The sequence below is a fragment of the Hibiscus syriacus genome, unplaced genomic scaffold (genome assembly GCF_006381635.1).
Source record: "Hibiscus syriacus cultivar Baekdansim isolate YM2019G1 unplaced genomic scaffold, ASM638163v2 tig00110059_pilon, whole genome shotgun sequence".
NCBI lineage: Eukaryota > Viridiplantae > Streptophyta > Magnoliopsida > Malvales > Malvaceae > Hibiscus > Hibiscus syriacus.
Window position 1 is genome coordinate 564,281 of NW_024062582.1, and position 17,037 is coordinate 581,317.

Consider the following 17,037-nt stretch of genomic DNA (forward strand, 5'->3'; position numbering starts at 1 on the left):
GTTTAAATGTCAATAAAGAGAGAGAAAAAAGAACATGAAGAAAAAGAAGGCACCAATTATCCCAATCTCAGGGTCATATTCAGATTTACTATGTTTTATATTAAAAAATGGCCTTCTAACACCAATTTCGCCAAGACCCAATAGCTACTTGCGTCCAAGTTGGCAGGGTATCAAAAATTCATATGGACATCATTGTAGTGATTTCTGCCACTCTACAGAAAATTGTTTGATTTTAAGACTACAGGATCAAAACCTCATCGCTGAAGGGTTACTATACTTCGAAAATGGGAAACCTAAACTCATGGAAGGCTCAACATTTGGTGATTACCATAATTCTACGAAGAAGAAATATGATAAAGGCCAAGCATCTGCAAACCAATGCTTTAGTCTTCTACAAACTGGAATCAAGAATCGGACTGTCAAAATCAATCCCTAAAATATCCTTCATATTAAAATGGCCCAACAGCAGGTTCTCAGGTTAATCATGAAAACGAAAATGAGAAAGTAAAATATAAAAAGCCTTTATTCCCTCTTTGTTTTTTCATGTAGGAGCTACTTCAAGTTGCTAAAAGCTCGATTAGTTGCACCAAGTCATGCCAAACTTCCATTGTCCTCATATTCAAGATGGTAAAATGCAGTATCATGCTGGAGCTCGAGGATACTCTATCGAGAGGTGTGGTAACATCAAGAGATAGGTTCAAAACCTTATAGACCATGGAGTTATAAAACTTGATGCCAATAATCAGTCTTATTTTTGTTAGAGAGAAATAAATGACCAGGTTGAAGCTGGCATAGTCAAGTCGAATGAGGAAAATACAAAGAATGAAATGGAAAAAGAAAAGAAGATAGTGGATGAAGTTGAAAGTAAGACCGATGAAGTAGAGTTAAAATATCCGACTCTCAAAGTATCTCTTACGATTGAAGAAGAGAGGAAGAATAAAGTGAAAGAAGATCGTATCAAGAAAATTAAAGTAGAGGTAACTTGAGATTGGTAGCAAAAGGTTTCTTAGATAAATGTGACAATGAAAATTTTCCAAGTGTCTATTTCAGGCTCATTGCCTCATTTAATTAAAGGTCAATACCTCGTCTCATGACCTTTAAAAAATGATGACTAGCCCATCTGCTTATGGCTATGATCCAAATAGTACTTGTGACTTTCACATGAGGACATTGGGACATCACACTGATAAGTGCATATCGTTGATAGAAGAGATAGAAAAACTCTTTTACAGTGGAGTTCTATTATGAGAATTGATAAAGAAATGGGGAGAAAATGAAGCAATAAAGGGTAGGGTATCATATTTATTTGAACCTAGTACCCAGATATTTGATGAGTAATGAGACATCATCCATAGGTGCAATTTTCATGGAAACATCTTGTTTTATTTCATGGAAGCATCATGTTTTATTTGAATTTCATTTTTTTCATTTTTTAATTTTCTTGTATGTTTCAAAGATGTTTAAACGAACATATATTACTTATCAGACTATGAACAATGAAACATTTTTTTGAAGTTCAATAAATATAATGAAATGCTTTTATAACTTTTGAAAAGTGACAAGATTGAACCCTCGTAAAACAAGGACCCTTGATCATGCTTCAAAAGTTATACCCAAATGTCACACCCTTTTTGTTGTAGGTATGAAGATAACCTTCTCCTCCCACAACCAAGCAAACAAAGGTGAGGCATTCAGGTATATATAGGAGTGAACAAAATAGGGTATCTTTTGCATATGATATTGTAAAATTGATTAGATTGCACTTCTGTTGAGGACGTTCAATGATGATCATAATCTCCGCAAATGAAATGGTGGAGTAGATGAACTTAGTTTAGGTCAGTTGCTTGGGAATTGAACTCTAAAAAAAATATTCTAAATCTCAACGACACCCAAACTATAACAGGTTCTTCTCGATGATCTTAAGAAATTCTAAATACGAATACTCGGAAAACTAATGAAACTTGTTCACAAGGTAAATGTAACAATAAAGCTAGAGCTATTCCGCTAAAGCAATTGGTTATAGAGGTAGCTCAAAAGCCCTAGATTTATGAATATATATTACATTCAAGTTGTGACTTTGATCGAATATATGTCAATTCAGAGTTTGTTTTACTATGGTTGTCAAGTCGAAGACTTTGTAATGAGATGAATCTCTCAGCTAAGCCAAAATATAGACAAATGAAACCAAAATAAAAATCAAGGAAACTACATAGTTCTAGGTTTAAATTAATAATATTTTTTGTTGGAAAATGAACTAAATGAGTTGAGACACATCTATAATAGTTAGCTTCACACAAGCACTTGGGAATTTTGTTTTTAGACTAATATTTTTGCATTGCCTCTACTAAAGGAGTCCATCAAGCTTGAATAAATGAAAGATTTTAGAGAACTAAAATAGAAGTTCGTTAAAAGATCGACACTTGAATATTCTAGTTGTGTCATTTTATTCGCATCCAATTGAAATGTCAAGCCAAGATAGAGGGGCATGCTACAATGTTTTTAAGGACCAAGAAAGGAAGAACATCTCTATGACTGAAACCTTAGAAAATTTAAGAAGCCAACCCAAAACCAATCTATCAATCATAAAACTTGTCAAAGGCCTATAATTTTTTAAAAAAATAAAAATTCTTGATTCATTTGATATTCATTGAATTGATGATTTGCTTCAATTGTGAGCCTAAAGTAAAGGGAACTATTGTGTTTTATATAATTCTTTCATTCTTTCGTATTTTGAAAAATAATAATAGAAATGAATTTTTTTTTCAAACAGGACAATCTCTTAAATCTCTTAAGAATAAAATAGTTTATTGAAGTTGGCGAGGCACGCTATGCCTCAAGTGCTTAAAATAAATGAGGCAAAAAGCAAAGTCTGGGCAAGGAGAATATGCGATGCAGAAGTAATGAAGACGTCCTCATATTTTTGAAACAATGAAGTCTGAAATATCAAAAGGCTTGAAAATAAAACTTCGCATGCTTCTTTGTGATATCATTTGGAATCAATAACAGATCGAGAAGCAAATGTTTACTTTAATAAGAAAAGGCATGGCTTACTATGAGATCTAGTAGTATCTACTTAAGTCATCGTCGTATCAAATATATTGGTCACTTTTCTAAGCAAGCTTCGAAATAAGAAAGCATTTTTGCAATTGAAGTAGACAATGATGTTCAAAAACTTTGTAAATGACCCAAGTTCGGTGTCTATTGGGTATAAGAACTCACAAAGGAAAACCTTTGTTGTTAAAATATCAAATCAAAGAAGGAAAAATGAAAAAAAAATGATGGCACTTTTCATAGCCCAAGTTGGGATGCATGAGTGTTGTTTGATAAATGGTACGAGAAGGAGACCATCTGAAGCCAAAAATTTTAGCACTCAAGTAAATATGAGACATGAAAGGAATACTCACATTGGGACATTACTAAAGGCCCAAATCATACTGTGACAACCACGTTTGAATAAAGTAATCATAAAATATGGTGAGATTTATTGCAACATGAATGAAACTCATCACTTGGACTTTCAAGGGTAGAATACGAAGATGAGAATAGCTTACCTCAAAAAGAAAACCATTCATGCATCAATTGGCTGTAGAGTCCTGAAGAAACAACTTTGGTAGAACAAATAAGTTTGAAGATAGAAGAGACATCAAGTATGTATACTCGACTATGATGAGAATCCAAGGCAGGTGTTCGTCATGATAGAAATTACTTTTTAAGAGAGTTTAAAAACAAAAATAGAGTTAGAACATAGAAATGATATGAAAAAATTAGAGAAAATAACCTCAGTGACCGAAAATGCCTTATAATATACGATTTTAACCAACTTTTTTTAGATTTGCCAAAATGACCAACAAATTCGCAACGCGATACTCCAAGATCGCAATGCATTTGTTTTTTAAGAATTTTCTCTATCCGCGCGGACGTGTCGAAGACACGTATTACCACAACCATGACGGGACGGGACGGACGGCGGTGGCAGTGCGCGAGAGTCCCCCTTGTTCTCTTTCAATCAACAAGGAAGTGGGAAATCCAAGCCTTAAATACCCATTCCCAATAGTGTTTCCAATACTATGTGGGATTGAGTATTACCAACACTTGTTTCCAATGCTAAGTTGAAACATTTAACATTTAACATTTGGAAATTGGAACACATTTAACCAAGTGAACATCCTTTCGGTGGCCAAGATAATTAAGTTGGAACACATTTAATCAATGCTTGAGAAGGCAATGTACTTGGCGAAAGTTGGGTTAAGAGAAGATAAAAGAGATGATGTGAAGCAAGAGTAAGCACTTCGTCGTGTTCCCCCGACGATGTCGCCATCACACCATGTAGCCAACACAAAAGACATTTGATTAACCCCAATGTGTTGTGTACATCCTGGCACGTAATAATGGAATATGATCTTATGTTAAAAACAAATATCACTTAAATATTGCAAAACAAACCAAGTTTTCCCAACTCGATTACAAATATCACTTAATTATCTTGGCCACCGAAAGGATGTTCATTTGGTTAAATGTGTTCCAACTTCCAAATGTTAAATGTTTCAACTTAGCATTGAAAACAAGTGTTGGTAATACTCAATCCCACATAGTATTGGAAACACTATTGGGAATGGGTATTTAAGGCTTGGATTTCCCACTTCCTTGTTGGGTGAAAGAGAACAAGGGGGACTCTCGCGCACCGCCGTCGTCTGTCCCGTCCCGTCCCGTTGTGGTCGTGGTCATACGTGTCTTCGACACGTCCGCGCGGATACTATCTTTTTAGAGAAAATTCTTAAAAAACAAATGCATTGCGATTTTGGAGTATCGCGTTGTGATGATAAGATCTCGATAAAAAAAGACGGTTTAAACTTCAAATGTGGAAGAAATCATACTAAGAGCGAAAACGTTTCAAATATAGAAGAGCTCAATCAGTAGAAGAACCATAGTTTCGAAAGAATAACATGATATCCAATCATTTTATCAAGAAAGAATGGAATTGTTTTATAAAGTATTTCACGATTGAAATTCAAATTGTAACAACCCGAAAAAAAAACAATTTAAATCGGTGTAATTTGGTGAAACTTGGGGATTAAATTAAAAGTTTTCAAAACTTGTAGGCAATATTAGAAGTGAAAGAAATTCAGGGACCAAGCTCTGAATTACTCCTTTTAGTGCGGTAGGAAATTGATATACGTATGTATGGTTTTCTGTTTTCAAAACAGAAAACAATTGTGAAATTCCTCCTCCCGCACTCTACTTCAAAGCCTGATTCCAACGCCGTCCGACCTCCGACTGTCAAATTGAAACCACATAGTGTTCATCTTCGACCCTGAACAAAACCCAGTAAATCAATTTATAGCGAAACGCTGCCAAACGACGTGAATTTGAGTCAAAGTCTCGACCTTTTTTAGCACTACCGCCGAGAAATCTTAAATCATCTCCGATCGTGATCGATTTTCGACACTCCCGCACCATCGTGTTCCTTGTGCCGTTTTGAGTCCGCTGGTGTCAACCTTGGTCTCGTCGACGGCACTCAAAATAATTTTTGGAAATTTTTCCGTAATTTTTAGACCCCCAGAGGAGGTCTCACGCACCACACGCGCCGCCGAAGGGAGAGTGAGCAGCTGGAAAACCGGTTTGACCGGTTTTGACCAGTCTGATCGGTCTGAACCGGTTTGACCGGTCTGACCCGACCGACCCGACCCGACCGTTGACCGTTGACCGTGATCGTTGACCTCCTTTGACCAAACTTAAAAATGGCTTTGACGACCATTAAACGACCGTTAATCTTTTCCGAGTTTACTTATTCTGATAGTTTTCGACGTCCCGAATCCGTTTCCGAAGTCCGTTTCATCAAATTCGAACCCGAAGTCTTCCAAATCAACGGTCAAAGTGGTTGACTTTGACTTTGACCAAGAATTTAAATTTTTGAAAAGTCATACTTTATGTTTTTCAATGTTCTGATTCCGATTCCGCAATCCGTTTGACCAAATTCAAACTCGAAATCCTCCAAATTGATAGTCAAACCCTAAAAATACTTATATACTTAAGAATTTTAGCTTTGAACAATTAAGTAAGATTTGGGGCTGATAAATATTATTGTTGAAGGTACAAGAGATTCTCCGGATCGTTCGACAGCTCGACCAGCTCTTCTAGATCAGTTAAACCACGTGTGCTAGTATCACCCGTAAGACCCGTAAATTTATGATTTTAGAGATTTATTTATACCATAAGTATAGGGTTATAAAATAGGTTCGAAAACTGTAACAGAGAGTGGTGAAACCAGTAATCAGTAGATTACTATTTGAACCATATCGAGGTGTGTTCCCTAATTATTATGAACTGTTTATTGGTTTAATATGAGTACACTGAGTTCTTTGGTTACTATTTTATTGATGCACCAATTTAATGTGATGATTTATGGAATTTGTGACACGGTGCAATTGAACTTTTGGATTGAATTTCAATAGTATAGCTCTGATCGAGCTAATAAACAGAATTGGCCTAATGTGACTCTTGGGGCCCCAAGATACATTAGGTTGGCTTCCCTTGCTGTGTGCTTAGGGTGAGCTATATGGACTTGGACTTACGGGCCTAAGGATACAAGCTCTAAAGCTTATCCTTAGGTTGGCTTCTTTTTGCTGTGTGCTTAAAGTAAGCTATATGGAAAATAGTTTTGGGAACTACTGATGGTGTACAAGAAAAGGGTTTAAAACTATGATTTTCAAAAGTTAACTTTTTTATGAGGACTTACGGGCCTAAGGATACAAGCTCTAAAGCTTATCCTTAGGTTGGCTTTCTTTTTGCTGTGTGCTTAAAGTAAGCTATATGGAAAATAGTTTTGGGAACTACTGATGGTGTACAAGAAAAGGGTTTAAACTATGATTTTCAAAAGTTAAACTTTTTTATGAATTTATGAGATTTATTGGACTATGATTTGTTTAATGTACCTATTGTGATTTTAAGGTAATATTGGGACACACTGAGCCTAGCTCACCTTTCGAAAATGTTTTTCCCCTTTCAGATACTGTTGGTTAGATATCTCGGTTCGAGCACTTGGAGGATCAACATATCTCTTGAAGTATATCTGATTGTAATGTTTTATCTTGCTAGTTGACTTTATTTTGGTGACATGGACCTTATTTTAAAGTATCGTATTTTAGGATGATGACACTTTTACTATTACTATTCGGTTTATTGTGATTTTGATTTTGAAGACCTGTTTTAAATTAATTTATTACTTATTAGTATTATATTTACAAGTTGGGTTTTGATAGTATAATATCATGTCATTTATAACGTGATTTTACAATGATTGAATAACGGTTTCATAAAATGTCTTTAAGAATCATGTATGTGATCCACTAGACTTAGTCGAAATGCATATGCCGGGTTTAGGGGGTTACATAAATGATCAATAAAAATTTCAATACACATCTTGAAGAAGTGGATCTCAACAAAGAATCAAATACCTTTGGATCGTTACCTTCGGGTATCTATATTGCAATTGTTAGTGATATATAATAATTCTTTTACAAGTTCAAGTCCATCACAGAAGGAGGTGGATCAACATTTTCATTGAGGAGTTCATAATGAGAAGGACTTGTCCAAAGAGTGGGAAGAAGTTTATAATAATGAGAACTTGTTCAACCTTCTGCTCAAATCCATCACAATATGAGGTGAATCAACATTTTCAATGAAGAATTCATAATGAGAAAAAATTATCCAAAGAGGGAGAGAAGTTTATACCTTTTGTTCAAATTCATCACATAAGGAGGTGGATTAATATTTTTCATGAGAGTTCAAATGAGAAAAACTCATCCAATAAGGGAGAAGAAGTTCATTTACGAGAGCTTGCTCAACCTCAGAATGACCTTTATGAAAGAAAAATGAGTTCACATAGGAGAGCTCATACAATCTTTCTAGAGAAGAGAAAACGTCTAAAGGAAGAAGAACTTCGTATAGGAGAACTTGTTCTATCTCGAGATGACCCTAATGGAAGAATAGAGAGTTCATATCATCTAATTTTTCTAGAGAGGAGGAAGCGACCAATAAAAAAGAAGTTTATATAAAAAAAATTTGTTCAACCTCAATTTGATTTTTTATAGAGGAATCAAGAGTTTTGATAGAAGGGCTCATCTAATTTTTTCAGAAAGAAAAAAGAGAGTGATCAAGGAATGAGATAAGAGTTTTCTCAAACTTCAATTTGACCTTTATCAAAGAATGAAATATTCATAATAAGAACACGTTCAATCTTTCTAAAGAAGGGGAACCATAACATTGATGAGTTCATAATGAGAAGAACTTGGAACTTAGAGATTTCAAGTAAGATAAAAATTAATGTTTTATGTCTTTTCTCTATTTTTGTTTCACAACAATAAACAAAAAGTGGCAGTTGTCCCTAATATATTATAAAATAAATAAAACCCAAAAATACAAAGCTCAATTCCCAAATACAAGTAAATCGAAGCCGAGACCGCAACCCATTTTTTTAGGTTTACCAAAACCATAACATGAAAGAATCTAATGCTTCTGCTTCTGCTTCATCTCCCTCAACTTGTGTGAGTTGCACGAGTGATACATAACAGGTGGTCCCAGATCCAGCAAGCAAGCCATCCACATCATCAACGTTGGTGATCGGTTCGCCCGAGCACTCCACGTACGAGCCACACGAAATAGTGATTCCTTATCTCCCCACATGTAGCAAATTCGAGTCCTCTAAAAGCCTCGTCGGAGCCACATGCACAAGCAAAGAAGTAAAATAAAAAAGTTTTGTAAAAATGTTTTTTATTTTGACGATTGTAACCCTGAAAATTACTTTAAAAGGCCTTAAAATTTTGTTTTAGGGATTGGCTCCATTTTTCTCAAGAATCAATAGAAAACAATACTGGATTTTACGAATGGAACAAACTGGTTTGGGAGGGTGTCTCTACAGTACTTGATCTGAATTAGTCAGTCAATAGATCGGATACCTATGATTAATTCAAAAAAATAAATAGAAAACAATACTTTTCGAAGGTATTTTCACATTCGCTATTTTATTTTATTTTTTTACACTTCCAATGTCTTCGGCTTCAAAAATAGAGCGGGGTTGTTATATTGTTACCTGAAACCTTTGGCCATCACGATGGGGTCTCTTCGAACCCTTACCATAGTTGTTGAGGTCTCATCGTCGGGAGAAGAGAATAGAGTGGTCGTTTTGGGGTCGATGAGGTTTGGGAGATAAAAGGTCAAGAGGGATTTTTTAAGAGTTTAAAGGAGCGTTTTGGGGCTTTGAGTTTCAAATCAAGTGTTAGAGAAGGAAAATGAAGGGTTTTGGTCTACTTTAGGGTTGTTTAGCTTGCTCTGCAGCCGATGAACGAGATCGAATAGGTGTCTGTGAGGAGACAACCGCATGAGTTGAGTCTGGGTTGAGAGAATAAACAAAAAATGGGAAATGTTTCTTAGGTTGTAAGCATAAGATGGCAAACTTAAACACTTGAGATTGATTATGGGTAAATCGCAAATTATTCCTTCCATTTTCGCTGTATTTATATGTTAGTCCTAATTTCATTAATTTTCTATATTTCGAATCTAACCCTACTAATTTCTAATTTCTAATTTCTAATATCTTACAAAATAATCCTATGACCTCACGGTGACTCATCCCGAGGTATAATCTGTATTATTTATTGTTCGGTTAAAATTCTAAAAATCTGCTCCCTAACTTTAGTTTTATCCAATTTTAATTTTTATGGTCATTAAATTTCATTACTTTAATTTTCTGCTCCTTTTTTTTTAAATTTTGCAATTTATTTTTTCTTAATTTTATTTTAGCTCTTTAATCTTTTATTTCCAACTTTTAATTTTCTGCTCTATTTTATTTTTTCCTTTTGTTTTCCCACTTTGCATTTTAGTCCATGTGATCATTTCTCTCTGTTTATGCTGATTTGCACTTTGGCGCCCCGTGTTTACATATTTACGTTAATACCCTTATCTTATATTTGTTTTATGCGTTTTCATATGCCTTTTAGTAATCTTGTATTAAACATTTGTTTATATATATATTATGCGTGAGGTATTTTGTATGTATTATTCAACTATATTTATATATCCTATGTTATATGTAACCAACACCTCTACCCTTCAGTACTAAGTCTTTGTCCTGATTAATCTGGACCGACCCGAATCGCACATTTGACTTTGGTAGATGAGTCTCCTAACGAAGATTTTCAGTATACACAAGGACTCGAACCTGAGACTTTAATTAAACGATATTAAACTGCTTACCACTTGAACCAACCCATTGGTCAAACATATTGGAATAGAATAGAGCTTGGGTCTTTTTATATGCGTATATGGTACTAATTTTTGCGTGTTTGTATAATATGCTTGTTTGGTCCATATTGCTTAATATGCATATACAAAACCTTTTTTGTATTTCAATATATACATTACATTACATTTTTTATATGTACCTTATGTTTATTATATTGAATGCTATTTTTTTATTTACTCGTAGTGTGTTATACTTATATATATATATATATATACTACATAACCTTTTCACATTAAATACAAGCATGTTAATAGCATTAGGGGTGTAAACGAGCCGAGTTGAGCTCGAGTTTTGCTGAGCTCGACTCGACTCGAAAATTCTGAAATAGAGCTCGACTCGAAAACTCGCGAGCTTAAAATTTTCAAGATCGACTCGAACTCGAAATCCTGAACTGAAGCTCGTGGACAGCTCAAAAAGGCTCAAAATGAAAAAAAAATCTTAAAATTAACTCGATTGAAGCTTCAAACTCAAACATGAACCTTAAATACATAAAAATCTTACTGTATTTAAAAAACAATACATAAATATTAATATTATTAATAATTTATTTTCTAAAAAATAAAATCTTAATATATTATATTTTCGAGCTGCTCACGAGCTTTTCGAGTCGACTATAGAGTAGCTCGTTTCGGCTCGTTAAGAACTCGAGTCGAGGTCGAACTCGAGTCAAATCAATTCGATTCGAGTATTTATCGAGCCTTAATCGAGTCGATCTCGAGTAACTCGCGATCTGTCTCGTCTCACTTACAACCCTAAATTTCATATAGTAGCACATTTTAATTGTCCATAGAATATTTCAATATGCACTTTTTATTTTAGATATATTTGTTTGTACATGTAGACTTACTCCCTTACATATTTTAATTGGCTTTCATTATGGTTATTATTATTATTTTGCTTGTAATTTTGCATGCTTTGTAATTTAGTTCTAGAATTAATTACTTAACTTTAATTTGAACCTTTAGATTTAGGTTTCGTTTAATTTATTCCCTAAACTTAGTTAAATTTAGGTGAATTTTTAATTTGGTCTTCGCATTTGCTCGAGATTCCAAATTAATTATTCGTTTCAATAAATAGTTAAAAAAGGATTAGGTTTTAATATTAGAGCCTCCATTTTAGATTTAATTTCACCTTAGTTCCTTAATTTAGGGAACATTTTAATTCGGTCCTTGCTTTTGCTCGAGGTTCCAAATTAATTATCCATTTCAATAAATAGTTAAGAATGGTTAGGTTTTAATATTAGAGAATCCATTTTAGATTAAATTTCACCTTAGTCCCTTTATGTTGGAGAATTTTGAATTTGGTCCTCGCCTTTGCTCTTGGATCCAAATTAATTATTCATTTCAATGAATGGTTAATTTTAAAATTAGAGCCTCCATTTTAGGTTTAATTTCACCTTAGTCCCTTAATTTAAGAGAATTTTTAATTCAGTCCTCGCTTTTGCTTGAGGTTCCAAATTGATTATTCGATTCAATAAAATTTATAAAATTTGTTAAGTTTTAATATTAGAGTCTACATTTTAGGTTTAGCCCTTTTAAATTCTTTAAAATTCATAGTTTGATAGTTTAGTTAGAGGGAAACCTTAATTAAACCACATAATATAATTAGGTTTAATAGTTTTTGCTCAGGGGTGACCATTATTAATTTTTGAAATAAATCAATATCCTTTTTAAAATCTCGCATCATGAATTTTTTTAAAATATTAAGACAATATTTATTTATTAGAATTAACATACTTTTTAAAATCTCAAAATAACACTTAAAATTATTAAGGTAATGTTTATTCCATTATCTCAACTCGCTTAATCAACCTCTACATTAGAGCTGTTTATGGACGGTTAACCGTACCGTTTAGCCTAAACGGTCAGTTAACCGTTATAACGATTATGAGATTTTCTAACCTTAACCTAACCATTAAGAAACAATTAACCGCTAACGGTTAACCATTATTAATGGTTCGATTACAGGTTAAACATAGGTTAACCTAGGGGTGTAAACGAGCCGAGTCGAACTCGAGTATTGCTGAGCTCGACTTGACTCGAAAACTCTAAAATGGAGCTCGACTCGACTCGAAAACTCGCGAGCTTAAAATTTTCAAGCTCGACTCGAACTCGAAATCCTGAACTGAAACTCGTGAGCAGCTCGAAAAGGCTCGAAATGAAAAAAAATTTCTTAAACTTAACTCGATTGAAGCCTCAAACTCGAACATGAACCTTAAATACATGAAATCTTACTGTATTTTAAAAAAAATCAATACATAAATATAAATATTATTATTAATTTATTTTTTTAAATAAAATCTTAATATATTATATTTTCGAGCTGCTCACGAGTTTTTCGAGTCGAATACCGAGTAGCTCGTTTCAGCTCGTTAAGAACTCGAGTCGAGCTCGAGCTCGAGCTCGAGCTCGAGTCTATTCGATCCGAGTATTTATCGAGCCTTGATCGAGTCGATCTCGAATAACTCGCGATCTGTCTCGTCTCATTTACAGCCCTAGGTTAACCTATTACAATTATTTGTCAAAATTTTTCATAATTCATACTGCAAAAAAATATATAACTTAACACATACTTACATCGATGTAAGTGAATAAAATAAAAAGTGTACCACTTAACGCATACTTAATTATGTACATCTCCAAATATCTTAGTACCTAAAAATAAACACATAATTATATTGGTGTGAGAATATTTCTATATTTTTAAAGAAATAAAAATAAAAATGATATATATATATATATATATATATATATATATATGTATATATATATTAAATTATTTGTACAAAAATTTTATTAAATATATATATATATATATAAATTATAAATAGTAGAAAACTATATTAAGTTATTTGTGTAAAAATATAATAAATTAGAAATATATAATTATAAATTTAATTTCTTAACCGTTTGTCAAAACTTGTAACCGTAACCGTAACCATAATCATTTTTAGTGGTTCGGTTAATCGAAATCATTTAATATTAACAGTTCATTAATTAACCTATTAAATGTAATGGTTATACCTATTAAATGTAATGGTTATACCGGTTAACGGTTCCGAATTTTTTTGAACACCCCTACTCTACATCCTCCGATCATCCTGCGAAACGTTTCTTCGCCCAAACTCAACCGTATGAATTGTCATGAATTAACATCTCCTAATCATATCATCAGCACGGTTAAAATAGTAATCGAAAATCATAGTTTTTTAGGGGGATGAATTTTATTTTTTGATTAAACTAAGATGATTACAAAGTAGTATATGCTCTAATACTCTCAATCATTTGACTCAATCACTTTGTGGCAACCGTTGGTGCTCGATCCCGTGACTTCTAGGAACAATAACGATTCCTTTAACTAAGATGGTTGGTGCAGGTGGATGCTCTTGCATTAAATTTCCATTTATTGCTCTTGTATTTAGCAGGTGGATGCTCTTTCTTGTGTTTTTCTAGTGGGGTTGAATTTTTTTGATTGAATGCAAGATTAAAAGTGATGGGACTTTGCCGAAACGATGTAAATATAACCTTGCCGATGGTTAATGATGCTCGTTAATATTCAATATATTAATAATGAAAAATTTTAATTTATAAAAAAAATTAAATATCATCATATCGCTCAATTATGTTTTTGGAGTTTTTCTGTCAGTGTATAAAATGATTTTCCCTCTTATAATCCCATTTGTTAACATCTCTGCTCTAATTGCAAATGTTGGTACTTCCAGCTTATGGAATTTTGTGGGTATAATAATTTTTCAGAAAGATATAAGATTGAATTTGGTTCAAGTGCTTTTCTCTTTCACCGGAAAATTCTCAAGAATTGGGAATTGGAAGGAAATATAATGGAAAGCGATTGGTACACGCGTTTTCAAAGTAGGAATACCACAACAAACTTTATTTTCACAAACTGGAGGATAAGATGGATCCCTCCTAAACAACTTCTTTTCTGTTCAGTTCACCATCACTCGATCACACACATTACAACAGTTGATATTTATAAAGCCATAAGGCTGATGAAAGCTGTTGATAGGAATCTGTTGCAGTTTCTTCACTACAGCTCCAACACCAAGTCTACAATGGCAGCAGCAGATGAAGGTCAGGTATATTTCGTTTAAAGAAAAATGAATCAACTTAGTCGACTACTCTATTGCAAAGCCAGATACAGGCTTAATTGCTATTGTATATATGTTGACACCACAGTTGGTTTTTTTTTATTTTGCTTGGGGATCCAGCATTTCAAATAATGGATTTTATTCTGAATGAACAAGATGGTTATATTTTACTTACAGTCTGCATCTGTTTTAATCCAATGCTCCCCATTTGCAGTTGCAGCATGTAAGCCAGCAAGGTCATATTTAGGCAGTTCTGAGATGGTCTTATAATCTTGGGGTCCTGCCATTGAACTTAATCCCCGAGGCAACCTCTTGTTGTCACTGTAAGAAGCATTATTCGTCTTCTTCCCATGCAACTTTTTGGACTCTCTATCAGCAATGGAACTTTCAGGGTGGACTTTTCTGTGAAATAGTTTTATGACCTGCAAATCGGTAAATTAAAACTCATCTAAGAATGTTTGAAAAGGCTGGCAAAAAGCTTACCATCTAAGTCTGCTTTCATCTAGGATATAAACATTAGCATTGCCTTAGCTGCGATTTTGTACCTCCTGCTCCTGTCGCTCTTTTTAGTTATTGTTCAATTTTTCTGGACTAAACAATATTTGGATGTGTAGAAAGTGAGATATCACATTTAAAATTTTCATTTCAAGGTCCTTAACTCCTTGTTCTTTAACAGGAAAGGAATGGGATTAGAAAATGGCTATCTTTAACAGAGAGAGATAGAACTCAATGAAGAAGCATGAATCTTTTTCAGAACCTTCTTGATGAGATGTTTGACAGGTTTATTGTTTTGCTTGTTCTTCATCTCCTCTTTTGCACATTTTTCCGTATGACTCTCTTCCGCAATTTTCGTCCTGTGGAACAGTTCAGCAAGTGATGCCTTTTCCTTCTTCACCTCAAACCTTGTTTCCGCAAGTTCAATGGAAGACCCAAACAGATATCCTTGGAGTGGACACGTGATTGCCTTCCCATGATCTTGAGAATTGGCTCCTTGAATTGGCTTACCACTAAGTGTAATCGTGCTGACCTGACTATTCCTTCTTGATGATTCATTGGAACCATGCTCTTCAGCTTCAAGGAATTTCTCCAGTTCATCATTGATGAGCTTCAGATGATTTTCGGACACCTCGGTTTTTTCTTCAGATATATTCTCCAGAGGGGTGGCGAATGTCGGTGTTACAGGCTCACTCATAATTGGTTCGGAGCCTAGAGTTCCAATGGTGAGAAAGCCATGGAATAGCCCTGAGATGACAGCGGATGTTTCATCTCCATTGTACTCTTCTACCCCCTTGGTTTCAAATTCTGTGAAGGAATTCTCAATTTCCGCTTTCAATCCATAGTCATAGCCACATATTGATTTTGGATGCGAGTCTTGATCATTGAGGGATGACTGAGCAGACAGACATGCACGGTAGTTCCCTGAAATCAGAGTTTAAAGATTAGGACATAAGACACGGTTGAAAAAGGAAGGACTTCATGTTGTGCTTTATAATTACATTTCAATGTTCCTTTTAAGCCTTAAAGGCTACTTCCAACCTATCAAGTGGTTCCCTCCCCTTAGTGGTCTACATGGTTGTAATGAGAATGACTGGTTCCATGCTTATTTTGGTGTACTTAGTCTTACTGCTGTCTATTTTGCTATGACGGAAGATCGGATAGCCGTGAGACTACGAAGATCAGTGGCCCCATCTCTAAAGGTTGCTGCTGTATTAAGATCTTGATAGCCAAAGGAATCAATATTTTAACCTCTACTTTAGGTTCATAATCTATCTGTTTAAAACTATAAGTAACTTTGATGAGTTGAGTGCAATGGACTTTGATGGCTAATGCATTATTTTTGTTGGAGCAGCTGAGTTGATTATCGTATTCAACTGCACCGATCCGATCTAGCGATGAATATCATGTGACTTGTGCATGGTTTGTGGATTTTTCAAGAAAGTTGGAATACCGATTGTGAAATCCTTGAAAGGTTCAATATTAGTTGGCCGTAGCTTATGCTGCATCCATCCTAGTAGCTGCAATGACAACAGCAAGGGGTGAATTTAGCAGGATTTGGAATGTTTACTCTATTCTAAGAATCTAGCGGAGTGGAGACTTACCTTCATTTTCATTCTTGCTTTGAGGAGCTTGACGTCAAATTGTTTTGGTTTTCATATGAGGAAGATGAGTAAGTGGAAGGGGGAGTTAAATGGGGTGATATGGAGTTGTATACGAAGGCATTGATCAAGTGGAAGCCAGAAGGATCTGAAGCAGATGTGAGTATAGAGAAACAAGTAGAAAGATACAAGATTTTGGTTGGCTGTTCTTTGTCAAAATCCAATCAAGTGGACAAATTGGAGAGCAATTCATCGACATCTTGTTGGAGTAGGTGCATTGCTGCTGCATGAATATGTGCAAGATTAGCGGTATAAACGTCTTGTTATTACTCGTGGATGAGTCAATCGTGTCTGCCCTAATATGACATGATGGTAATGGGCACTGATAATCAAGGAGGTCCGACATCAAATCTTTGTACACGTTCGTTCACTTCTGTCTTGGTATACTAGCCTTATACTCTACTACACTACATGTACAATTATTTTACAAGGTAAATTTTGTGCCATCATTACTGGTTCGACAGGAGAACAGT

The 17,037-nt window shown here is 34.4% G+C and overlaps 1 protein-coding gene across 1 annotated transcript; it reads right to left on the reverse strand.

Moving 5' to 3' along the window:
• Window positions 1-15,114: 15,114 nt before the first annotated feature.
• Window positions 15,115-16,622, reverse strand: LOC120214360 (protein LAZY 1-like). The gene is made up of 3 exons (XM_039212276.1): window positions 16,508-16,622; window positions 16,357-16,423; window positions 15,115-15,827 (listed from the first exon to the last, which is right to left on the reverse strand). The coding sequence occupies exons 1-3, from the start codon at window positions 16,517-16,519 to the stop codon at window positions 15,115-15,117; spliced, it is 792 nt and encodes a 263-aa protein (XP_039068207.1). The 5' UTR covers window positions 16,520-16,622.
• Between the last annotated feature and the right edge of the window lie 415 nt (window positions 16,623-17,037).

Bases quoted from the DNA above. Each gene is read 5' to 3' on its own strand.
- LOC120214360 (XM_039212276.1), bottom strand. The intron at 15,828-16,356 runs GTATTCCAACTT...CTCTGATTTCAG, and splicing joins TTTCAAGGATTTCACAATCG to GGAACTACCGTGCATGTCTG.